This window comes from Nyctereutes procyonoides, unplaced genomic scaffold, assembly GCF_905146905.1.
Source record: "Nyctereutes procyonoides isolate TBG_1078 unplaced genomic scaffold, NYPRO_anot_genome, whole genome shotgun sequence".
NCBI classification, from domain to species: Eukaryota; Metazoa; Chordata; class Mammalia; order Carnivora; family Canidae; genus Nyctereutes; species Nyctereutes procyonoides.
The window spans coordinates 22,693,844-22,719,652 of record NW_026575140.1 but is presented as its reverse complement, the minus strand read 5'-3'; the positions used below and the strand labels follow the sequence as shown (position 1 = coordinate 22,719,652).

Genomic DNA, 25,809 nt, shown 5'->3' with positions numbered 1-25,809 from the left:
TCCGCGCCGGGTTTGGCTTCCGGAGGCGTCGCTCGCTGACTGCGTAGTGATGGAGCTGCCGACGGGTGAGCAGCCGCGGGCGGGCGGGCGGGCGGGCGGGCGGGGACCCTCCCGGAGGGGCTGCCGGGGACCGCCGACAGCCAGCGGGGGGCGAGGGGGGCCGCGGGGCGCCCTGGAGCGGAGTGGAGCTAACGCGGAGCGGAGAAACAAGGCCCCCTGCCGTGCCTGGCGGTGCCCCCGGGGAGGTCCGCGCTCCGCCAGCATCCCCACGGCGCGGCGGGGGCTCCGCGGCCGGCGGCGGGGGGCGCGGCAGGCCCGGGAGCGGCTTAACGGAAACGCCGGGCCGCGTCAGGGCTTCCCTACGCCTGGCGGGCACCGGGAACGCTGGCTTCGTGGCCCCTGGGCTTTGGCAAGTCGCCCTCCGCGGACAGGGCTTTGGCGATCGGTGCCGGGATCGCTTGGCAGAGGTAACGCCGGGGGCTCAGGCCCAGCTGGTAAAGCCAGGCTGCGCGGCTGCGGATGAATACTCCTCTGCCCTTGCGAGCGTGCGGGCGTGAACAGCCCCGCACACAGACACACACACACATGCTGATAATTCCGATGCCTGCCGAGTGCCAGGCGTAGGGCGGGGGGCGAGACCCAGCTGACCCGCCGAGGGCCCGCACGTTGCTGAGGGAGGTAAACAGGCAGTTGCGGAGCAGTCGAGGCCTTGCACACAAATACACGTCGCCTTCAGCTATACCTTCGACGCATCCCATGTTTTGTGCCTCTACAAAGCTCTGCCCTTTTCCTCACCCCTGCTCCTCCCAGTGAGCACATTGCGTTCTACACGGGAGCCACTCGAATGTTTGTGATTAATTGACTCTCCAGGGCGAGCGTCACAATTTCTTGCATATCTTGTGTGTGTGTCCCCCCCCCCCGCCCCCAGTATCCTGCACAGTGTTGGGAATATTGTAGCACCTGTGGGTTATTAGCGAAAGCAATCAAGGTGATACCCGTATAGTTCTAGCGACATAATTGTGTTTGAGAAAAGCAGGGTCCCCTGGGTTCCTAAAGGAGACATCTGCCTGGGACCCGGCCCTCAAAATACGTGCAGGGGGGATGTCGTGTGTCAGGCAGAGCTGGAGAGAGAGAGGAGGTACCAAGGTCTGAAAGGCAGAGAGAGGTGGGCAGGTGTGTGGAAGCAGGGACAGCATGCTTGAGCCACATTGTGAATCCACGGGGAGGAGTAATGGAAGATGAAGCTGACGTGGGCATCAGGGTGTGGCAGGCCCACGCTCCTTGTGACCCTGTGACAGAGGGATTCCCAGGCAGTGGAGCAGAACAGGGAGTGTTTCCCAGAGGTGGTGCTGAAGCTGAGCCTTGAAGAATGAGGGTTTGTGGAAGGGACAGATTGCTGAGCGGACTTGCTAGCACACACCTTCAGTGCAAAGCTCCCAGCGGGAAAGAACAAGCCAGGCGCTGGAAACTGCCTGCCTGGGCCTATTCAGGTTCCATCTTACAGATGGGTGTCCTCTAAGCACACCCAAATCTGCAGTTTTGATTTCTGGAGTGGTTTGGAAGCACACCTAGGGGCAGGAGGCACCAGTGGTGGTTGCTGTGGGCTCCAAGAGGCTCTGGGACTGGGCTGCATGCCACGCTGAGGAGATCTAGACCTACCCAGAGGGCAGAGGCAATGGAAGCCTTTAACTCTGGCCCTTATGCCTTACTTAGAACGGCAGGCGGTGGGTTAAGTTGCAGTAAGATGAGCAGTGGGGATAGGTGGAGAACAGCAAACTGCTGGTTGGTAACAAGTTTGGAAACCACCTGTTGCCCTTCAGAAGGGGACTGCCTGGGTAAACCTCGGCCTGTCCCCACAGTAGAATACCATGCAGCTTCACAAAAGGATGGAGGCACTCTTGTATACCACGTGGGCTGATGTGCGAGATGTCTGGCAAGAACACTAATGTGCAGGGCAGTGTGTGCTGTGCAGTGGGCCACCTTAGGGAAAGGACATGACGGGAAGTGTCTTCTGTGGGGCCAGAGGTACCTGGGGAAGAGTTCATGAGGAAAAAAGGGTGCACCCATTGCCCTGGAGGAGGGAAGCTGGTGCCCAGCAGGCAGCAAGGAGAGAGGCTTGTCAGTTATAGTTCGGTTCCCTTTGCATGTTTTCAGAGTCCGTTTATGAAAAATGAGCTTTTGGAACATTATTGTTGTCATGATTCAAAGCCAAGTCAGAAATGTCTGGTGAGAAGGCAGCTGCCAGGCCTACCCCGCCCCCACCTACCCAGGTGACTCCCAGCTGTCTCTGGCCCTGGGCCGCTCCCTTGGGTCACTTTTCAGTATCCTACACTCATTTAAGGGAGACTGAGGACCTGTGAAGTTATCCATGCCCCTCCTTCCTACCCAAGTGATGGGAGGTACCCCATCCACACACAGTACATGTAGAGCTTCAGATACAGCTGTATTGAACACTAAGTTCTCTGAAAAGAAGAGGTCGGCTTCCACTGCCATCTTTGAAAATGCACATTCCCTAAGCACTGTTTATGTGTATCCCTGCGGTGACTTTCAGATGGCACAGGGTAGGTGGCACTCCTCTTCACTGGTATTAGAGCAGGTTTGTGTTGAGAGTTTACCAGCGAATGAGATGGCCTCATGATTCGCAGTGCTGGCCACAGGACAGATTGTTGTAGGTAAAGTGATTTGAAACAGACTTTTATACAAGTACAAGGATATAATTTTGGACTAACAAAAATGAAAATTCAGCAAATATTTTAAATATATATGAAGGTGGTGGTTTTATTTTTTTCTACCTAATGGGAAACTTTTTTATAGTTCTCCACTTGAAGAGGAGCACATGGTTAATGCAAATTTTATTAAAACTGCTTCAGTCAGATAATTAAAAAATATTTGTTGCCAAAAACGGCACTTCCAAAGTTGGGTATAAGAATAAGAAATTGCTATACTAGTAAAGCGCATCATAATTGGTAATCCAAAATAATAGGTGGTTTACAAAGCCCTTAGACCTAAGGCAAGCTTTCTGGGTGTACAGCCTGAGTGTACTAATCATAGCTATGTCAAAACTAGTTAGACTGAGAATTGCAGTGCCTTAACTGACAGGATGTGCGTTTCCAGGTAAGGACCTGAGGAAAGGTTGGGTACATGGCTTGGGCTGTATTTTATTCTGCCGCTGCTACGGCTCAGTAGAGCTATGTTAAAATACCTGGATTGCCTTTAATTTACTCAGTTTTTGGACTTTAGCAGTTTGTTGTGAGTTGATCACTAACCCTGATTTTTCGCTGTAGATGAGAAGCCCTGGATTGGTCTGGCGTGAAGGAGTCCTGAGGTGTAGCTGGAGCAGGCACCCAGCCTCACGTGTGGTGGGACTCCTCTCTGCCACATTAACCAGTCCCACCCTTTGTTGCCGTAGGTGTTTCCAAACAGGACATTCGTCAACAGATTTGGGACTACATGGAATCACAAAATTTAGCTGATTTTCCCCGGCCTGTTCATCACAGGATTCCCAACTTCAAGGTACTGAGGCATTCCTGGAGCATACAAAAGGAAAACAGGATATTTCTAAATAAGAGAGTTACTGCAGCTAAATAATGCAGCTATTGTCCTGCTTCATGGTGGATCCGGGTTGGGTGAATACTGAGTAGTGGTGCAGATTCCACGCCACTGGCCTGGGTGTCATTTGTGTTTTGAAATGTCCCTCATCTGTGTTCCTTAACCTTCACTCTCATGGCCTCTTACCTGTCCGTGCACAGTTAGTGGTTTGGTCATGTCTTTGGGTGAGGAGTGCTACAGCTACTGTTGACCACTTGACATATTTGTCCTGGTTGGAAGCATGTTATTGTTGTGGTGCCTTTTCTCAAAATTGGCTCCCTAAGAACAGCAGGGAGTGATGCCCTTTCAGAGCGGGTCCCGGCCAGCACCTTTTAAGAGGAAGGCCTCATTGGTCCCTGAGGGATGATGATTCTAGGCCTCAGTTTCCCCACGTTCAGGATAGAAGATAAAGATATCTGTTTATGATACTATTCAAAGGAAACAAGTTTGCTTGAATGAGCAAACACAGCTCATAATTTCAGTGTGTGTTTTCCACAAGGAAAACAAAGTACTTTTTAAAAATATACTGATTGCTCTGTCAGATCCAAAGGATGTGTAGCCCTGTTTACTTGCCATCAAAGGCTGAACTTTCTCTCCCCACCCCTGGCTTCTTAGAAGCAAGCTCCTGCCCTTCTCTGGTCCTCAGCTGAGCTGGCTCCAAGGCTATCTTGTACCCTTGAAAAACTCTTCCTTTTGTATGCTTTTTGTTACTTTGTTTTTTGCTTTAGTGCTTGCTATCCCAGGGAGAGAAATGTACATGAAATATAGGAAAAAGAGAAAGATGCACAGAATCAGTAAAAAAAAAAAAAAAATGTTTAAAAAGGAACCATCTTGGAGAGGGATGGGAATTCCTGGTTAGTGGTAATATAGTCTTGATTTAGGCAGTTATTACACAAATTTGTTCATTTTGTGAAAATTATCAAACTATACACTCATGATTTCTACACCTTTTTGGAATATATGTTTTATTTTGGTTAAAAATAAATTGGGGCCAGCCTTCTCAGCAGCTTTTAACCCTGACTGCGTTCCCAGACTTCTTTGGGTGACTGTTAGATCTTGTCTCAGAAGTAGTGCACCCCATTTGTGTGGGAGAGATGCTAAGCCAATCTGCTCACCCATGCAGTAGGTCCAGGGTCATGCTGTCCTGTCAGTAATGTGCAATTGCATTTGAAAACAGGGTGCTTCCTGTGCTGCTGAGCACTTCCCACGCTTGCAGGCGTTCAAAATGGCCAGAACCATTAAAGTCAATCCTGATGCTCCCAGAAAAATGCTCGTTTCTTCGTCCTCGACGTAAGTGCAACTCTGTTTGTCTAACTAGGGCTCTTATCTGGCTTGCCAAAACATCAGAGACCTAGAAGTTTTTACCAGAACGCAGGAAGTTAAAGTGGACCCCGATAAACCGCTGGAAGGTGTTCGGCTGCTGATGTTGCAGGTAATCGTATTTTCCTGAGCCAGAGCCCTGGCCATAATAAAATGCATTCTCCAAGTGGCTGGCAAATGTGTGCCACTCAGATATTTAGAAAGATGGTACTTCTGACTTCCTCCGATACAGAACATATCCTTGGAGGAGTTTTTTTTCCCCCCCCAGAAACAGTCCAGAAATCTTTCATTTGTTTGTCAAAAAACATGAATATTCCTAAATTCAAAGATAAAGCACGTTCAAGATGATGACCTCGAGGCATACTATGTGCTTCATCAGAAAGGAAAGGTTATATTTATTTCCTTCTGCTACTTTTATAATTCTTTGACACTTGGTAACTGTAAGAAATCTGATGGCGTCTCCAAAAATCTATAAATCAGAACAGTGTTTCTTAATTTACGTATATAGGCCCTTGTTCAAGAAAAAAAATTTTCCCTAGGTTTGCTTTATTTTTTTTCTCCCAGGGTTGCTTTAAATTCATTAACTTAATTTAATAAGTATTAATAGAAAACTTGGTATAAATTTAAATGTTCATAGCTCTTGTGCAACTGTAAAACCAAAATAAACCTGTTAAGTTAAATATAGACAAAACAGAGCAATAACATCCAAACGCCAACACTGATTTAACATAACAACTGCTGCTGTTTTGCTGTGACAACTTACTGTTGATAATGTGAATCCAGATCTTTGGAATTCGTCCTTAAGTGACCATACCTTGTGTGGTGACTCAGCTCTCCCACAGCTCCTGTGAGGCCTCAGTCATGCAGCACACCTTGCAGCCCTGCGTGGAGAAGGGAATGCCAGAAAGTTATTTTATAGGGAACAAGGAGGGTATAGGGATCTTCCTGGTTCTTTCAAGGGTCACGTGTAGGGGACCATTTTGTTTGCTGTTTGCAGTTCAGCCCCAAGAGGAGCCTCCCATTTAGGCCTTCCTGGAAGCATTCTTTCTTGCCAGCTGTATGTTCCCATTCAATAATTCACTTTAATGAACTAGAGGGAATAATAGCAGCAAGAAGGGCCTGACGTGAGTGGTTGCCTTGTGTGAGGACAAAGCTCGATCTAAACACTGTATTGTATCACCTCATTTAATTCAGCCAGTAGGGGTGATCTCTATTCATATGACATGGAATAAGCTAGATACGGAGAGGTCAAGTGACTTGATGAAGTCCCCTATTTGGTAATAATGGAGCTGGAATTCTGATCTCCACTGTGATTCCAGAGCCAGCTCTCTATGTGTATGAGGTTCTTAACCTGTCTACCCATCAGAGCACAAAATCAAAGCCATGAGTGTGTTGGAGATTAGTCAAGACATCCTATAGGAGGAGTGCAGCCAGGCAGCAGGATGGAATAGCAGGGTCCTCACTGCCTCTTTGTTTATTCAGGGGAAAGAAAGCCAAACTTTGAGAATCTACTGTGTTCCAGACTCTCTGCTGGGCACAAGGATATAATAGTGAAAAAGACACATAGGTTCCCTGTACTTTAGGGCTACAGGCTCCTTGGTGTTTCTGGAAACTTTAGTGGTTTAAGAATCACCTGGCAAGCATGTAAACCTGCATGCTCCATAGCACCACCTAAGGGTAGGCAAGAATGGTGATGCACATGGCCACAGTCCATGCCTGGGGACTTGCCTGGCTCAACCTCAGACCTTCAATTGGTTTCTAGAATCTGTTTTTAATAAACACTCTGATGGTGCCTTGAGAACCACTGGCCAGGCCAGCATCTGGCAACTCTGGATGCATGTTAGAACCATCCAGGGAGCTTTGAAAACTATGTGTTGCCAATATCAAGTCCTGAATCAGTTGCTCTGAGTGGATCTGCACTCCCACTCCCCAGGTGATTCTAAAGTACAAGTAGTTGAGAGCCCCTGAGCTAGGGAATAAGCAGTTTCCAGAAAAGAGGGAGCAACTAGCATAACGCACAGTACACCAGAATCTTCAGACTCCTAATGAACCCAAACCTCTTTCAGAAGGAAAAGAGCACATGGTCATGACTTGTGTTGGAAGTATTTTTTCTGTCATGGTTTTAGGTGAGCCAACCCGTGATTTTACAGATCTCCTGTTGGTCTCAGGCTGTCATCTCCTATACAAAAACTAAAATATACTCTTTTTACACTGAAGATTTTATAAATTTTATGATTGCCTCATGGCCTGCCCTGGCATACTCTGCAGAGATGCCTATGGCAGTGCTTCTGGAACTTTTCCTGGGCATCAGAATCAACTGGGAGGCTCGTGAAAGCAGATTGCCATGTCTGCCCTCAAGCTTCTGGTCGTTTCTTACAGGTGCCCAGAGCCTGCATCTGCTGGCTAGAGGCCCGCAACTTTGTGAATCTCTGCTCTGGGACTCACAACAAGGTGTTCAGAAACTAAATAGAAGAAAAGGGGCTATGGGCTCAGGTCAATACCAAATACCGATTATAATGAGTACTACTCTCTGAGATTGGACCCTGTTGAATAGCAGACTGGTTATGAAGGCTTGAGACCATGTAATGCAGGTTTCAAATGAAAGCCCGCAGCGGTTTGGCGCCTGCCTTTGTCCTAGGGCGCAATCCTGGAGACCCGGGATCGGGTCCCACGTCGGGCTCCCTGCATGGGGCCTGCTTCTCCCTCTGCCTGTGTCTCTGCCTCTCTCTCTCTCTCTCTCTCTCTCTGTCTCTCATGAGTAAATAAATAAAATCTTTAAAAAAAAGAGAGAGAAAGAAAGCATTGTAACTACAGTGCATGATTCTGGGAAGGGAAGTCACAGGAAAGTCCTGGTTGGAATTCTTGTGAGAGCATACCTTTATTTGGGTTTACATTGTCCTTTTGTATTGGTAGTGATTTTGAGTGCCAAGTAAACTAGAATTCAGGAGTTTGACGACACACTACCTCTTCATCCTAAGTGAGGTAGAGTAGTGGCCCTGCATGAGATTGACCACTATGCATTATTTAGTTGAGTTTGCAAACAAGTCCTTTCCTTGACACACACAAAAGATGCCAGTAATAGTAACTTGTTCCTGAAATGTTAGAAACACAAGAAATTTCCTGTGTTTAATTTTGTAATTGATTTTCTTTTTGAAGAGCAAAAAAACATTGTTGGTCCCAACACCACGACTGAGAACAGGGTTATTCAATAAGATCACTCCACCTCCTGGGGCAACTAAAGACATCCTGAGAAAATGTGCCACCTCCCAGGTAAGTGCAGGAGGCAGCGTCATCCACAAGGAGAGCGTTGTTCTCAGCCGAGACTTCTGGTGTGTTAGAATGCATAAAATATACCACAAAATTGTAATTAATTTTTCACAAAGCCGAATGAGTAGAGATGGGAAAGTATTCAGCAATCCTGTCAGTAAAGGCACGAAGTAGAAAAACCTTGGACACATTTATTCCATTTGAGTCACTCTGTTTTCTCCTTTGCACCAAGTTGGCGGATTGTAAATTCTCTATTAAAAATGAAGAGAAAAAAAAAATGAAGAGAAAACAAGTTCTCTTGTGCTTCGGCACCTTCTGTTGTTAACTTGTGTCATAGTCCGGTGGCCCATAGGGTTTTCTTAAGTGCTCCCAGAGCAATTGGAGACTTGGAGGAATTTCCAAAATACTTGGATTGGAAGCTGCCTCACCAGTTCTGAATAATGGCTTTAGTAATTCAGTGATACAGTTTTTTTTTGAGTGTGTCACACAATGTAGTAAAACCGAAGTGTATAAATATTACATTGGGGTGCCCTGTAGTGGGATTTGTATTGTGTTTTGCAGATAAAGAAATAGAATTTGGTGACTTTTTTCAGAGTCCTAGAATAGATCCCCAGTCATTTGATTCCTAATCTATTGGGAATAAAAAATAGGGCTTCAAGATACTCCTTTATAAAAAAAAAAAATTTGCCCCTTAAATTTAAAAGTAGAATTTAAAATTGAATGCTTGTTGTTACTTACTGATAACGTTATTCTAAAAATAGAATTTGATACAGCTTATGAAAGTATACATAACAAAGTAAGAATAAAATATGTGTAAAAAAAAGTGCAAAGGGAAAAGTAGAAAAATAAGAGATAGTCTTGGTTCTGGTCAGTGTTCAGAAATGCAAAGTGTATGATCATCTGCAGTTGGCAAACATGGGCCACAGGTGTGAGCTCGCATTTCCCAGAGCCAGCAGGGCCTATGATCAGCAATTCAGAAGTCGTAGGTTTGGGACTGTACCAGCAGTTCCCTTCCTGGGGTTGAGGTCTAGGTCAGATATATCTGAGGGTCCATCACAGGGCCTTTGGTGGGTGTAGTGGTTTGTGTCGCCCATACAGCATCCCCGCCCCTCTGAAAGGTGGCCACCACGTTGTTTGTTGACAGGAATTCCCTGTGACACACCAACAGTGGCTGGGTCTCTTACACGTGCCCCTGAAAGTGGCTGGGCCAGGGTAGAACCCGACCAGCTCTCTTGACTCAACTTCACTAGAGATTGAGCAGCAGAGTTCAGGCTCTGTTAACATATGACACACCAGAACCTGCAAAGGACATTCCCCCCGCCTCTCCGCCAACCTTTTTTTTTTTTTTTTTTTTTTTTAATGGCACAGGGTGAGAGGATCTTAGGCCACATCTGTTTGCAGGTACAGGTCATGATACAGTAAGAGACTCAGATGTGGTCTTACTTTTTGGCAGCTAAGTCTCTGAATTTGTCCCTTACTGCCTCTGCCACTAGCACGTCCCAGCCACCTGTGAAATGTCGGTGCCTTTGTGTTTATTCTCTAACTTGAGAGTCTTCTAGTAACCACCTGTATGGGCACACAGGTTTGTCAGCTGAGTTTTTGTTGAATCAAATGGGACTTTGGAGAATTAGGGAGACTCCTGGTTGCTCACACTCTGATCAACAGAGCAGGTAAAGCTGACCGAGGGAGCCAGGAGGAAGTCTTATGGACAGAGTTTCAACACAGGCTGCTCACCAAGGCTGCCAGCCACCAAGCCCATTAAAACAGGGTTGAAGATGTGGGCTGGGGGTGTGAGATGCCAGCTTCCATGGCCATTGTGAGGTTAAGAAAAGCAGGCCTTCCCACCGTGGGGGCACGGTGGGCTGGTGATTGTGGTCTGACTGCTGAGAGGCCCCAAAGCAACCCCCTGTACTGATCCCATAAGCGACTTATCATGTATTTGTAGATGAGGTACAGTACCACATACAGTGACCCTCCATTGCTAGACACTGGTCTGTGCAGGGTCTTAATTTGGCTCTAAGATTGACCCCGTAGCCCTTGTTATCTGAGACTCATAACCATATGAGCCTCCCAACTCTAATTACAAGCCTCCATTAACATAAACATATATAGTGTACTTGTGGGTTTTGGTTGAACAAGTTATGTTTCAGAAGTGAAGATGCTACACCTGAAGGTAATGGCCCCAGTATTTCATGTATAATCAGTTTGTCCCACACATTTACTGACCATGTCTTATGTGCTAAATGCACTACCTCCATGATCTCCTTCTACTCCAGCACCAGTCCGACAAGGCAGTGGTGGCACCTCTGCCTTAGAAGTGAAGAAACTAGAAAAAAAAATAATGATAGATAGATAAAAGAAGTGAAGAAACTGAAGGTCAGCTTCCTCCTCTTGAGGGCTAAGAGGGATCTGGACCCGGTTCTTTGTGACTCCTGAGCCTGTGTTCTAATCACTGTGCTCTTCAGCCTCATGGGAAGAAATGATGTGTTCATTATTGTGAAATTAACATCTGATGTGTCTGCCGTCAGTTCCAAGTGGCATCTTTCCTGGGGAAGAAATTGTGGGAAATTATCCTAAGATGGTTTCTGAACCATGATTTTCCTAAAATGCCACTTACACGATGCATGTTTGTTATAGGGCATAGTTTGCCTCCTACAGGAGGTTAATTCAGACCTTTTGAGCGCTTCTTACCTCTGAAATGTGAGGTGGGGCAGCCACTCACTGCCCAGGAAGCATTCAGGCCCATGTCTGTGTTCACAGGGTGTGAGGAACTACAGTACTCCTGTGGGCTTGGATTCCAAGGTCCTTGTGGACTTAGTTGTGGTGGGGTCCGTTGCTGTCTCTGAAAAAGGTAAGATTAAGATCAGAAACTCTTAGATGTGATCTTCAGCTTGACATTCTGCTATCTTTCCTGTTTCAGACATTGGTGGTAAGTAATTTCAGTTTTCTGGACACATCTGTCGTCTGAAACCACTGCATCTCTTAATCATTTTGAAGAATTAACTCAGTTCCTCACACTCAATACCTTCACAGTATTTTCATTTTTCTTAGCAGAAAAAATAAAGTGAGATCATCTCTCTTCAGGTGGTGAAAGATAGTTCCTCAATTCTTAAGCTACCTGGAACTGGATTTATTTGTAGTATGTCAGTAAATAGTTGGTTTTGGAGAACCTCCAGTGAATGGAAAAACATTAGATGCTAACCTTGTTTCTGTTAGGAAGCAGCGGCCTCTGGGCAACAGGGTGTCCCGAGCCTTCCTGGAGAGGCCTGGTGCTGTGCCATTCAGGCAGGTGGTGGGGAGGGTGTCCCATGTTGCTGTCTGCTCTCTGCCCTCTGCCAAGCTGCCTGCAGGACTTGGGCCCCTGTGGTTCCCCTGGGGCCTCTTCCCCTTCTACTGCTCTACCCTGGGCCTGGCTCAACACTCTTTGAAGACGATCTGGTTATACTGCTGATTATACTGCCACAGGCTCAGTGAGTTCCAGTGGGGAGGTCAGACTGTCACAGACTTGCACCTGCACAGCGTGGTTTGGGCCCCCTGCTGAGAAAGTGTTCTTTCTCCTCTTTCCCTTCCAAGAGGAAAAAAGAGACTGTCCTAAGAGGCCCGTCCTTAAAACTCTTCCTTTGGAAATTAATCAGCCAAAGCCAAGTTTTTCCTTTAAGAGAGGTTTCCAACAAATAGTTGGTGAGAGATGCTCTAAATCATTCATTCCAAACCCTGAGTGTCATGTTTTTAAACGTTGGCCTTTCGTATCTTTATCTGGAATTGAAGATGTTTTCCAGCTCTTGCTCTGTGCTAGTATGTGAGACATTGTAGAGCTTCTTTGCTTTCTCTGTATTTCCAGTTACAGTGCTTCATCTGTGTCATCAGGAATGGGTTCCCATGAACACATGTTTTTCTGGGTGCCGGGTGGGCCAAGGGTCAGGCTGGCACTGGGTGATCTCTGTCTTGGGCCCATGGTGAGCCAGAAGAGCAGACACAGCAGCTTAACAGTGTTATGTTGTGCTCAGTGCTACATACAGAAGTCAGCACTGACATTGGTTGGAATCAGAAGAGCCACCCTTGGGCCCTGAGCAGGGCAATGTCTCAGAAGTGACCTCAGGGCTGGTGTTTACATGCTGGGTGTTCTGGAGACAAATGAAACAGAAGAGGACTTTGGGGCAGAAGCAGCAGTGTGTTCACATAGCATGGCCATCCAGGAGGTTGGCATTGGCTTTCCAGAGGCTATAAGGTCAGAGGACGGGATGGAGCTATACTTTTTTTGGCAATGGGAAATTAACAGAGGTCTTTTTAAAAAATCAGGAGTTTTCTTTCTTAGCTTGGGTGTATAAGGAAGAAAGCAGTGTTCTGTAAATGTCATCATTCAGCTAACCCCCGACTAACACAACAGCAGTTGCCGTGCACACATGTAGGAAATTGGAATAGCGCAGGAAATACCGCCTGTGCTCTTCCCAGATGCCCACTGTCAGTGGTTCCTTATGCCTGTGAGTCCACACATGTCCTACATTCTATGTGCAGTTATGTTTGTCCTGGTTCTGTTTTTCCAGGAGGGGCAGCAGCACATACAATACTTTGTGCCCTGCTAGATGTTGTCTGGCTGGGTCTTTGCGCATCCACGAAGACTGGTGGGCACTTGAGGTGCCACCAGGGTTTGGTTTTGGCTTTTCTCTTAGAGATCACACTAAAATGAGTTGTGGTCTTGTAATAGAGTTTCTTTATGCCTTTGAGGGCCATCCATGGGATAACTTTAACAGAGGAATTGCTGAACAGAAGGGTGAACTTGAACTCCTGGTGCCTGTTGCCAAGTAGCCCACCAGAAAGGTTGCCTACCTCCCATCTCTAACACCACACACCTCGCCTCTCTCCCTACTCCCTTGTAAATATCTAGAATCCCCAAACTTCCATGTTTACCAATCCAGTAGTGAACAGTGGTGGTTCATGTGCTGTCTGATCGGCCTTTAGTAATGAGGATAGGTGGTCATTGCTCATGCTTGCTGCTTTCCTGCCTGTCTCTGTGGACCGTTCTGTGCTTTGCTGTTTCTCCCCTGCACTTTCTCCTGTTTATTTGCTTGTATGGTTGGAGGTTGGTAATTGTAAAAGCATGATAGATGAGAATCTCAGAAGGACACATGGGCAGTGATTTTTCTTGGTGAGAATGCTGATGCTAATGTTAAGCAGAAGTTAGAATTTCTGTAGCATCACAGGCTCCCTGATGACAGGAGCCAGAGGCATTGTCATGTTTCTTGTCTGGCTGCCTTCTCACCTGCTAAGAAACTCTCTGCCACTTCAGCTAAGCCTTCCAAGAGTCCCACCTAAGACCCTCCTCCACGGACTGCCAGGCTTTCAGAAGACAAAGTGATATCATTTTAAATCATGTATCCCTGGTTTTAATTTTATCTCCTCTCCAAGAGAAATCGATCAAACAGATTTTGGTTTTAGTAGCAGTTTGTGTTAAGTCTTTTTTAAAAACTACTCTTTCATTACTTTTAAATGTGAGTTCTTCTCATGTAAACACTGGTTCTGTTTCCTTTCATAACACATTAAAAAAAAAAAACCTCAAGCTTCACATCACTGTGTGCTGACTCCTGTACGTGTGCAATGTCGGCATGCCCCTGAACCCCACTGTTGAGGGTTGCCTGTGGGCTCACCGTGGAAGTTTCTAAGGAGGGGCCAGGGATATTAAGTCCAAATGTCTGCTTCCACCACAACCTAATGAAACATTTCCTCCTGAGATACTGACACTCTGCATGTCTCTTAGGCTGGAGAATTGGGAAGGGAGAAGGTTATGCTGATCTGGAATATGCCATGATGGTGTCGATGGGAGCAGTCAGCCAGGGGACGCCTGTGGTCACCATCGTCCACGACTGCCAGGTGCTGCCCATGAATGGGCCAAACAGAGCCACTGCTACACCCCTCTGAGAAATTGGGCAGGGAGGGAAGGAGACAGATGCATAGAGACAGACTGGTTTCTGCCTTCACTCCACGACTATTGTGAGTGGTAGTGATCAGCTGCAACTGGATGTTTGGTAGTGAGGCCTTATCCCCATGGGTCTGGTGAGCACCATGCTGCTACTGTGCAGTGAGCACAGGAGCCACATTCCCTGTCAACTCCCTCACCCACTTCTGTTTGACCAGGTCATCGACATACCTGAAACGCTGCTTGAAGACCATGACCTAACAGTGGACTACATTCTCACTCCGACAAGAGTCATTGCCACAGGGTGTGAACGCCCAAAGCCAGCAGGAATCTTGTGGTCCAAGGTGGGTCCTGTGGCCATCAGTGGCCTGTAGCTCAGAGGCATCTCCTCTTGTGTGATATTCTTTGGCATGGCAGCTATCCCCAGGCTGGGCATGTCTATACCTTAGAATCACCCGTGAGCTTTTGAAAAGTCAGCTCCTGCAGTAAAATCTCCAGGCGTTGGCCCAAGAATCTCCTTTGTAACAAACCTGTGGGATTCTGATAAGCAACCAGGTTCAAGATCTCCTACTGTAGGATACCAGTTCTAGATGGCTGAAGGGACAGTTCACTTGAAGGGCCATCTCTGAGAGCTGTGCTCCACAATCCTGGCCACAACATCATATCCTACTGTCTCAGCTTTCCTGCTAGAAGTCCAGCTTGTCTTGCTTTGTGACCTGGGTCTCCCAAGCGGTACCCACAGCCTCTGTAAGCTAATGCCTTGATGACTTCACAATCTGCAGATTAGTCAGTGACACGCATTACATCAGTCTGCAGTAGTTCAATCCCACAAGCCAACCTATAGGTGATGATCCCATCTGCTAGCAAGATAATAATACTGAGGAAACAGGGTTTTGGATTGAGGCCATTGTTCCATATCTTCCATTCCTTAAACCTGAATCATCAGATTTGGAAAGCAGCCTTCTCTTGGGCATAGAAACCAATAACATCCACCTCCAAGGTTGACACCAAAATGAAACACCACGGCACAATGGGCCTTTCCCACAGATGCCACAGCCAGATGGTTTGGGGCCTCCTGGGGCCTGTGCTTGTAGGTTAGCTCCAGTAAGAGCAGAGGAGGAGAATGCATGATGGGGCAGTAGGTGGATGGGTCTCTCTGAGTGCAGGCCCAGTGTCCTGGGGAAGGCAGTGGCATCCTTTGTGAATATTCAAATGTCCCTTGGTATCTTTCATAAGAACTTGGGATTATCCTGATATTCGGGCCCACAGCTTCTCCTTAAGTGGAGGGTGCTACACAGGTCATAGGAGTGAGGTGGCATTTGCTTACAGCTGAGAGGATGGGTTTGGGGAGGTTGCACAAGGGGCTGGCCACTGTGAGGCTGCAGGTCCCCTGCAGGTCAGCACTTGATAGTTGAAGGCCGACTGCAGCCCACCTTAGGAAGATTCCAGGTGGCCTCTCCAGGAAGAGAGAAAGCTTTGGGGAATAGCCACGGCTATATTCTGCTGATTTTAACAAGAAAAAAACAAAAATAGCAACAGATGATGTTACTGGTTATGATAGGTGAAGAGACTCCCTGTGTGTGAAAGGAAACCACGTCCAGCAGAGGTGCCAGCAACACAGACGGCCATGCTGTGTGTGTGTGCAGTCTGTTAGCACCTGCACTGTTTGTTGACATCCCTACTGTTTCACCCTCTTCCTGAAACATCTCATTGCTAGAGAGGCCTGGGCAAGAATCAAAGTTTTAGAAGGCCATTTCTCTTTTTGGGGCCCTGTGTTCTCAGTTCTTTTACCCCTGGGCCTCCCTTTGCATGCGTCATGTGAAAGCAATGATACTGTCCAGCCCCTGGGGCTTTTCTTCTGGCTTTGCTGTGTATGCATTTGGAGTGAATTTTCATCAACATTGGGAAAACCATCCCTGAATTCCATTGAATATTTGGGCATGAGTGGGGGAAGTTCAATGCTAGGGTATGATATTATTTCACATGAACTCTTTGGCACACATTGGCATATCCTTCTCTGATTTTCTGCCCATAGACTCGTTACTATGTAGGTATTAGGATCCCAGAATTTGCATCTTGTGTATTTTGTTGGAATATCCAGAATCAGTTTCTTCTAAGCACTGTAGATCTCTCAGGTGGAGGTTATGAAATACATACAAAATGTGATACTTTTTTAACTCATTCTTATTAACCAAAGACTGTGTACCATTTGACTCCCTGGGCTTTGTCCCACATTCTCAGAGATGCATGTGGTGCCCCCACCCAGGCACTGGGGTCCTGCAGGCTCCGCTGTAGTGATTTCGGACAGCGGGCCTCCTCAGCCCACCTCCTGCTCTTTTCTGCCTGTGCCTTGTGGTTTTAAAGACAGGAGAGCAGATGGGGCAGTGGTTTAGGGTGAGCTTAGAAGCCACAGCAGCATGTGTCAGTCATTGTATCTATGACCTTGGTGCACCCTCTGCAAGCCCCGTATTTGTTTATCTTTAGAGTGCTGTCCCTGCTGACCTCACAGGCAGTACACACAAAGTGTCTGCTGAACTCAGCCATTGTCACTGTTGGGGCTGTCACAGGTGTGAAACAGGACACTCACTGTGGGCAGACTCCTTAGCTATCCTTTGAGTGGTTTACTGAGCCAGGACTCTTGCCCATGTCTCTCCATGGCAGTGTGTTGTCACCTTGTGCCCTCTACTGCCTCAGTGAAGAGGAAAGAAACATTGCTTCTGAAAGGTGTGTCTGCTCTTTTCATGTGGGGTCCTCCTTTCCCTCAGGACAGCTTCTCACCTGGTGACCTGTAGAACTTAGCATGACTTACCCATGTCTGAACCCCAAGGTGCCATGACTACCCCATTTCATCTACAGGCTGCCACCCCTGAGAACCTAGGACTCCCTGAGCCCTTTCCTCCACCAACCAACCCAGTCCAGCAGGTCTACTCTACCCCAGGAGCTCTCCCTTGCTGGTGCATGGTATGAGACCTGGCTGCTGAGGTCTGTCCTAAACTTCCAGGCACCACTTCCAGCTTAGGTGGTCATTTAATCTCTGAGACAGTAGTCCAGATGTCCCTGCCTCTGGATGGCTATGTGTAAGGTGATCTGCAGTGGCTCAGGAACCGTTTGCCTGCATGCCTTGGCTCTGGCAGGAGTACACTGACGGTGGCCTGAGTCCCCAGCAACTAGCATCCAGCAGTTCTCCCTTAGCCCGGTCAGTTTCCAAGGCAGTGAGGTGTTGGGTGAGTCATGACAGCAGTGAATCATCCTTGCTCAGGAGCCTGGCTGCCTTCCTAGATCCAGGTGAGCATCTGGAAAGCAGCAGTAGAATGGGGCCCTCTGCTTGGGGGAGACACTGGGCTGTCCCTAACAGTTCTGCTCCCCTCACACAGCCTTCCTGGGCTTGACCTCTCAACAACCAAGCTCATACCTCTATTATTACTTTCTGTGAGCTAGAATGAGGCAGAGGAAAGGTGAAATACTTTAAGAATACTGTAGGGCAGCCCAAGTGGCTCAGCAGTTTAGCGCCGCCTTCAGGCCAGGGCGTGATCCTGGAGACCCAGAATCGAGTCCCACGTCAAGCTCCCTGCATGGAGCCTGCTTCTCCCTCTGCCTGAGTCTGTCTCTGTCTCTCTGTTTGTCTTTCATGAATAAATAAATAAAATCTTTAAAAAAAAAAAAAAAAAAGGATACCCTAAAGAGAAGGCCAGGCAGCAGAGTGTGGCTGCAGCTCCACAGAGACCCAGGGTACCCACGAGACTGCTCCTTGCCTCCAAAGCCCCTGATCAAAGGATTGCTTCCCTACCCCTTTGCTCCTCACAGTAACTGTGGGAAAGGTATCATCACTGCTTACAAAGGAGAGCAGCGTGACACCACTGACCAAAATCTGGATGTCTTCCTTTCTCAATCATTTTCTCCTTAGTTGAGGAAATGGGAATCTGCCAGGGTCATTCTTGTATATAAACTCAAAGAAACAACTTTGTAGCATCCACAGCTACAAAGGGAGGATCATTCCCAGATGGTCACCAGGCCCTGTTGATTTACTTGTTGAGAAGGACAGATGCCTTGAGAAAAAGGGTTTGGGGGAAAGGACCTCTTTTGTGAGGAACAGCCATTCTGGGACATCAGTACTTGCCTTCCAATCCCCCATCAACACTTTTGTCGAAATTACAGCCAAATGTGAGCTGACAGCTCCCACAACTGGGTCAACAAGTTAGAAGGATGATACTTCTAATTTAAAAGATTTACTGTATTTGATCTAATAGTTGAACTTCTAGGAATCTGTCCTAAAGAAATATTTATAAATTCAGATAGAAGTGCATGTGTATTCAGTATAATGCAGTGCCTTAAAGTGGGTCAGGGAGCCAAATGCCAACCCTGTAATCTAAGTGCATACAGCCTTTTTTTTTTAATTTTTATTTATTTATTTATGATAGTCACAGAGAGAGAGAGAGAGGCAGAGACACAGGCAGAGGGAGAAGCAGGCTCCATGCACCGGGAGCCCGATGTGGGATTCGATCCCGGGTCTCCAGGATCGCGCCCTGGGCCAAAGGCAGGCGCCAAACCGCTGCGCCACCCAGGGATCCCTCATACAGCCTTTTTTTTTTTTTTTTTCATACAGCCTTTTTAAAGAGTATTTAATGGCATGAGAAAATGCTTATGGTATAATAAATATTAAGTGGAAGAAGTAGAATATAAATATGTATTTAGTATAGCATTTTATATTCTCATTATGCTAAAACATGTGTAGAAAAAAGATGGAGAGGCAGCTGGGTGGCTTAGTTGGTTAAATGTTAACTCTTGGTTTCGGCTCAGGTCATGACCACAAGGTCGTGAGATTGAGCCTGGTGTTGGGCTCTGTACTGGCTGGTGGAGCCTGCTTGATATTCTCTCCCTTTCCCTCTCCACCCCCCTCAAACGAAGAAGTGTATCTGAATATTAATAGTAATCTCTGCAAGCTGAGATTTCAGATTTCTTTTCATTGTTTTCTAAATTTCCCACCGCAAATACACACTTTTATAGTCAACACTGTTCAGTAGAGAAAACAGGACATTTGAAACCATTTTCCAAGGGCAACCTTCTGCCCCATGCATGTTTGGCTCTGGTTCCAAAAGAGCCTCCATTCTCTGCACACTCCCAGATGGTAAAAATTAGAACCCAAGATGCAAGATAGTTAAATATGTGCTATTTCTTAGAAGTCATGTGCTTGTGCAAGGCAGTAACATGGTACTATCCAAGCTGTTTGTACAAAGCATATACCTGTGTGTGAGGTGGGCGGTATGGGCCACTCTTCCCCATGTGGCTAACACTTGGGTGTGAACTGAGCCTAGAGCTGCCAGACATGTACTCGTCCAACACACAGCTCTGAACTGGCCTAGTGGGAGGGGACCTCACTGCTCTTGTGCTGTCCCCTTCCCCCTGGAGAGCACAGGACAGGCAGGAACTGTGGTTTGCAGATGGAAACTGGCATGTTGTGGCACAGGTTTTGAGTTGATTATATATACACCAGAAAATAAGCAGTTTTTTTACTCAATAGTTCTTAGTGGCCTCCATGGCCACTCCCAGATAGAACCACCTCCTTGATCATGGACATGATGAATGATGGAGGAATCATTCCATCATTCCACATGATGGAATGATGGTATGGTCATTGCCCTGCTGGTCCTTCAGTACCCACAGTAAAAGCATAAGGAGTAATGCTGTGGGCTCTTTTTGATTGGTAAGTGACGTCTTTCATCCACTATGTGCAAAAAGATGTCTTAAATGAGCCCTATTATCATTAAGAAACACTATAATTAGAAAGCAAACAAATGCTGGAAGGCATGAATGCCATCTGGAAGACAGTACAGTCACTGGCTCTCTTATATTCTTGCATGCTTACTGTATAGGATGACTTCGTCTTGATCATTTGAAAGTATTGTATCTAAAAGTATTTTTGGTCAATGAATAATAAGTTAGTCTCATGCAAGACAACTGATAATTTTTGTGGAAGTTGTATTTCACATTTTAGAAATACTTAACAATGTTCCTCTTTCTTTGCCAGCAGCTGCTCAAACATGTCCTGGCATTTTAGAATGAGAGATTCATAAAGATCATCCTTCCCAGTCTCTGTATCTTGTGGTCAAGTAAAGTGAGAGCCAGGAAAAGCAACAGGTCCAAAATTGTGAAGTCAATGGGGTAGAGGCAAGATTAGAACCAGAGTCTCTTTTTGGGTTCGCCACTGGTACCTTGAGAGTTAGATTTCTGATCTGTATTTCTAGGGGATAGTATTATTTAATCTTTAAAGAGAATATGTATGTATAAATGACATTTGTAAACATCAAAGAGTGGTTGTAGCATATAAAAAAAAATCAAATTTGCTCTATACTATTTAATGGAATGATTATAGAAAAGCAGACATATTTTTTTATTTTTGATTAATGGGCAAAATCTTTCATTTCATATGGCACACTTACAGAATGTAACAAATGTTCCTAATTACCAGCCAGGAAAAACAGCATAGCCCTCCTGTGGATAGCCTGAGCGTGAAGCCAGCCTGTCTAGTTGGTGCTCAGTAGCCTCTGCGTCAGCTGTGGGACAACTATCAGCCCAAGCCACTCTGCAAAGCACACAGAAATGGCCAACAGCTGGGAAACTGGCAAAAGCCACCTCGTAGACAGGAAGATTTTTCCACTTAGAACTTGTGGGCGCAGAAGCATGGGCTGACAGTAAGCTTTGTCATTCCTTACCCAAAAAACATCCTGCCTTTGAGATGAGCAATTTTACATAAAAGTGATGCATTTGGTATTTCCATTTCTAAAGATTGTATGTGTGTGTGTATGAGAGAGAGAAAATGTGTGTGTGTGTGTGAGTGTGACAGTGCTATAGACTTAGTTCATAATCTGTGCAGTTAAAGCCTATTTGTTATTCAACTGATTATAGTTTGTCCATGTGCCAGCTTGGGATAAAGTAGTTTCCTGTGATGTGCAGAGAAGGATGTAATTTTGCTTCACACGACATGTTTTAAATGGATTTCTGTTGCATGAGTGTAGAGCCTTGCCCTGTGGGCTGGGTTTCCTGAGAACACTTGCTTTGGCCTGAGGAAACCCTGTGGTTCCACCAGGCAGAAGCACATGGGAGTTTTAGTATTTGGGGTGCTCACCCAGCCAAGATAGGTCCAAGTGCTGGGGGAAAGCGCAATGTGTACCAAGGCTTTTGGCCTTGTTGCTCCTGTCTCCTGGTGTCACAGCAGAATGACGTTCAGTTTTCCCCTAAGAGTATGTAGTCATATGTTCTGATTGTAATTGCAATTTTAAATTTGATTATCCTTTCTAAATACTAGATCTAGTAACTTAAGACATCCTTAAGAATCTAATTATGACCATTTTAGGGGCATCTGGGTGGCTCAGTTGGTTAAGTGTCTGACTCTTGGTCTCAGCTCAGTCTTGATCTCTGGGTTGTGAGTTTGAGTCCCATGGAGCCTACTTAAAACAAGAATCTAATTATGACTAGTGTATATCTGTTTTTGAAATACTCTGAAAGGTATTTCAGAGTTGTTACGTATTTCAACGTTGTTGAAATCAAATGTATTTCAGCATTGTTACTAGTTGAGCTATTGACTTTCATTTTTTGTTCTTTTTTGTTTTTGTTTTTAAAGATTCTATTTGAGAGACAGCGAGAGCTAGCATAAGTTAAGAGGGGCAGAGGGAGAAGCAGGCTTTCTGCTTTCTGAAAGGACACAAGAATCTGAACTCTTTAAGAAGGTAGAATGAGGGTGTGGGAAGGAGTTGGTTTGGTTGGACTTAGATCATCTTCAGAATTCTTTGGTAACAGAGCCTCTTAGGTACTGGCCCATGAGCTTAGTCATCTTTCAATAAATCAGTTCAAAAGAATTACAGAGAGTCAAGTAGAAGAATACTTCCTTTGGGTTAGAAAAAAGTAGTTACATCTCCTACATACCTCCATGGCATGGACATGGTTTTTGTTTGCATCTCAGTAATGGGAAATGCTAGAAGGAGCAGGTCTTTCTTTGAGCAGTCTCTCTATGGCAGCCAGGCATCTTCGTGCTACTCTGAAGACCCCAAGTGGACAAGTGCCACCTGCAGAGGCTTTTGATAGGACCGAGCCTCGGAGCAGCCACCCATTTGCAGAGGGTTCTGACCCAGTGGAAGGGCTGTTCCAAGGTGGAGGGGATTGCCAACATAGTGCTGGAAGAGAGAACCGGATAGTAAATTAGGATCAGGAGCCTTGAAGTGTATGAGAAGGTACTCCACTGTTCTTAGGTGTTTGAATTTCTTTGAATCTTCCTGTAAATCATTGGTCCTTAACCTGAGGCCTGTGTACCTCTTGTGGTTTGGAGATACATGAATAGAGTTTGGGAAATTGCGCACAGAATTGCTGGGGACTTGTTCTTCAAAAGGAACCCCAGCTTCTCTCAAAGGTCTCTGACACCCTGCCAAGGATAAGAACCATTACTCTAGTTACATATGATTCTGAATATAACCAGAACATTGTTACTAGTTGAGCTATTGACGTTTATTTTTTGTTCTTTTTTGTTTTTAAAGATTCTATTTATTTGAGAGACAGCGAGAGCTAGCATGAGTTGAGGAGAGGGGCAGAGGGAAAAGCAGGCTTTCCACTGAGCAGGGAGTGGATGCAGGGCTCTATCCCTGGACTCTGAGATCATGACCTGAGCTGAAGGCAGAAGCTTCACCGACTGAGCCACCCAAGCACCCCTGAGCTATTTGTTTTTGGAGTAAAGTTTTATCTGTCTAACTCATGTACTGATCTGTGTTCTGATGTACCTGTGTTTGTGGGAAGTCCCATGTTTGAACCATCACCTGCCTCTTGGTAATGGGCCGTTTATGGGTTTTGTGCCCTAGAGCAGGACAGAGAGCATCTCTGAAGAATAGGATTGCTGAGAAGGACTAACACAGTGTGTTTCTGTGTCTTTTCTGCCATGTGACTCCTCAAGTGACAGAAGACCTGGCCTCCATTCTCCAGGCTTGCCTAACCCATGGGGCCATCCCCCTTGTGGCTGTCGCACTGGGCTGGGACCATCAGCGTCCATGCTGCAAGCTAGATCAAGGCAGCTCCTCTGCATGCAGGCCCCACCCATCGATCCCAGTTCTCAAGGACGGGAAACCGCCTCACATATTGGGGTTCTTCCAACCACCTCCTTTGTTTCAGGTTCCCAAAAAGCCAAACGTCCTTCGTATAGGAATTCTATTCACTGAGACTTCATGTTTTGTGTGGTATTATCTTGTAGCTTGATAACCTGTCGCTAGAAAGCATTTTCAAAAGTAGCATCCTAGTTCACATTTGCCTTGTTTCTGCATCTTCGATGACAGTTTGAAAGGTTTGGTCCCTGAGACATGCTCCTCCAGTGGAGGAGTGGCGGGGAGGAGGCCCAAGTCAATCCCACCCAAAGGCATAAGTTGGGAGGAGGGCCAGGCATGGAGGCAGACAGCCGCATAATTTTGGAGGCCACCACCGGAGTTGCCTCTTATGACCATGCAACCCTCTTTCCAATAACCTTACCTACTGTCCCTTCTGCATAGGAAGGCTTTGGTTTTCTGCTTCCTGGGCCTTAGGAGGATAGAGAAAACCATTCCTTTCCTGCCATCTACCATGGCACATGAGGCATAGTCCAGAGTGGACAATCCAAAGTGGCTGGGTTTCCCAGATTTCACTTAAGGTAGGCCAGTGTGGGGACAGAGGTCCTTCCCAAAGGGCCAGTTTGGAACACTGGTGCAGTGTGGCGGAGACTGCTTACATGAGGAATGTGGCAGAGGCCCTTTGCACCTCTGATTTCTCCTCCCTCCTGACCAAGTTTGGACACTGAAGAATAACTGAAACTGCTTTGCTTTTTCAGATCAGTTGTGAGATGATGAGGAAAATCCCAATACTCAGAAGCCTTCGTGACCGAGAGAGGCGGGCTGGGAAAGATGTCACCCTTCAGGATGAGCCCCAGCACCTTCTTGGAACCAGCAGCCAGTACCGCTGAGTGCTGTCAGAAGACCTCCAAACCCACACCAGCCGGAATCCTGTTCCGTGCAGGGGGAGGAGGATAGGCCTTCTAACACTGTTTACATTGGGAACCTTCCCTGGGATGCCCAAGTGAGTGAGCTGAAGAGAGCCCTCTGAGAACTGGTTCCAGTCCCCCAGAGGCTCACGTGGCAGGGGCCACAGCTCAGGGCCTTCCTCCTCCATCAGGTGCCCATCTCAACCCAGCAGGTTCTCCCCTGCTTGCAGGGCTTGCACCTGGGTGGTGCCACCTTGAGGATGGCAGACAGCAGAGGGCCAGTGACCTGACAGGCAGCCACACAGAGGAGCCACACCCTGACCGTCGTTCTGCTGTCTCTGACCTGTGACTATGTTCTGCTCTGGTCCCCGTGGAACTTAAGGGGCCTTACAGCAGGACTTGGCGGAGTGTTGCTGTGTGAGCTCCTTTGGGCCCAGTCCCTGCCAGGATGTCTCAGCCTTCTCTTCTGCCTGGGACGGGCTGATGAGTAGGAAAGTAGCCAGTAGTGTACCACCAGAATGTCCAGGCCCTGCTCTGTCTGGGCCCTTCAGCCTGCTTGCTGGGTGTTAGAGCTATTCTGGTTTCTGTGTGGTGATAGTTCAGGGGCTGCAGGGGACCGAATGGGCAATGAACAAGTGAGTAAATGGCGACAGTGGTTAGGAGTGCCTGTGCTCTGGATTTGGAGGAGGGGGTATTAAAGGAGGAGGCCCTAGTAGAGCGCCCTGCTATTCTTGGATCCTTGTCCTGTTATGACTGCAGGGGGAGAGCTGTAATCAAATCACAGAAGCCAAGAAGTATGGACCCCTGAGTGTAAACTGCTTGTCACAGCTCAATGCTAGTGTCATTACTATGCCCTCCTTGCCTTCCCATCCTCCCTCCATCTCTGGGTGAATACCCTGTGCTCTGCACTACCTTGGAGGTACTGGTCATGGAGAAAGCTGTCCCAATTTACATCACAGATAGTGACAGAGACACTCACACTGATTTGCCTAATGCCTGATGTTTCTTGGGGTTTTTTCCCTCTGGTTCTTTGTTCCTAAAAAACAAAACTGGATTTTGGCTAAACTATTTTTTTCTAATCCGAAGTGCTTTTGCAGTTGATCCTGGGCAGAAAGTCAAAGTAAGCGTTTGAGTTAGAGATTCTATTTTTTTTTTTAATGTATATGTGTTTGAAATTTTAATTTTCTCATCAGAGGGTCTTACTGAGCATGTTTTAAGCATATAGTCCTACCTCAAGAGGGTATACCTTGCATATGCTTTCAAGAAAACTTTGAGGCACTGTCACCCTTTGTAAAAGCGTTTTCTCTTTGGTTTTACAATGAAAATACCGTAGAGGTGTCAGAAAGTAAGTCTGCCCTTAGGTTGCTCATTAAGCGTAGACTCCTTTCCCTAGACATCGTGAATAAAATGAAGAGCAGAAATATCTGAAGACAGGTCAGCACCTTTCCTTCGGGCTTCTGGGCCCCCTTTTCTCTACTAGAATCATCTGTCTTGTCCATGTGGCTGTTTTTGTTTTGTCACTGGTGCTCAGCTCAGACATCAGAGTCGGAATCTCCTCATCTAACTCCTCACGTTTTTTTGGATTTTGGGGGGCGGGGGTTGCCTTGTTTCTTTTTTTCATAATTTTTTCCTGTATTTCACATGTTTTTGTTCAGTCCTTGTTGGCTTTTTTTTCATTGATCTTACACCATTAGAATAGTACTCCGGGAGATCAGGAAATGAGTCTGTTGGTATC

At 46.6% G+C, this 25,809-nt stretch overlaps 1 protein-coding gene across 1 annotated transcript; it reads left to right on the top strand.

Moving 5' to 3' along the window:
• On the top strand, nucleotides 1-25,503 carry MTHFSD (methenyltetrahydrofolate synthetase domain containing). Its single transcript, XM_055305952.1, is given in 10 exon segments — nucleotides 1-65; nucleotides 3,410-3,513; nucleotides 4,766-4,847; nucleotides 4,850-4,878; nucleotides 8,065-8,178; nucleotides 10,936-11,026; nucleotides 13,931-14,043; nucleotides 14,308-14,433; nucleotides 23,925-24,027; nucleotides 24,030-25,503. Coding segments are annotated over 10 exon segments (1,113 nt in total). The 5' UTR covers nucleotides 1-49; the 3' UTR covers nucleotides 24,365-25,503.
• The last annotated feature ends 306 nt before the right edge of the window (nucleotides 25,504-25,809 follow it).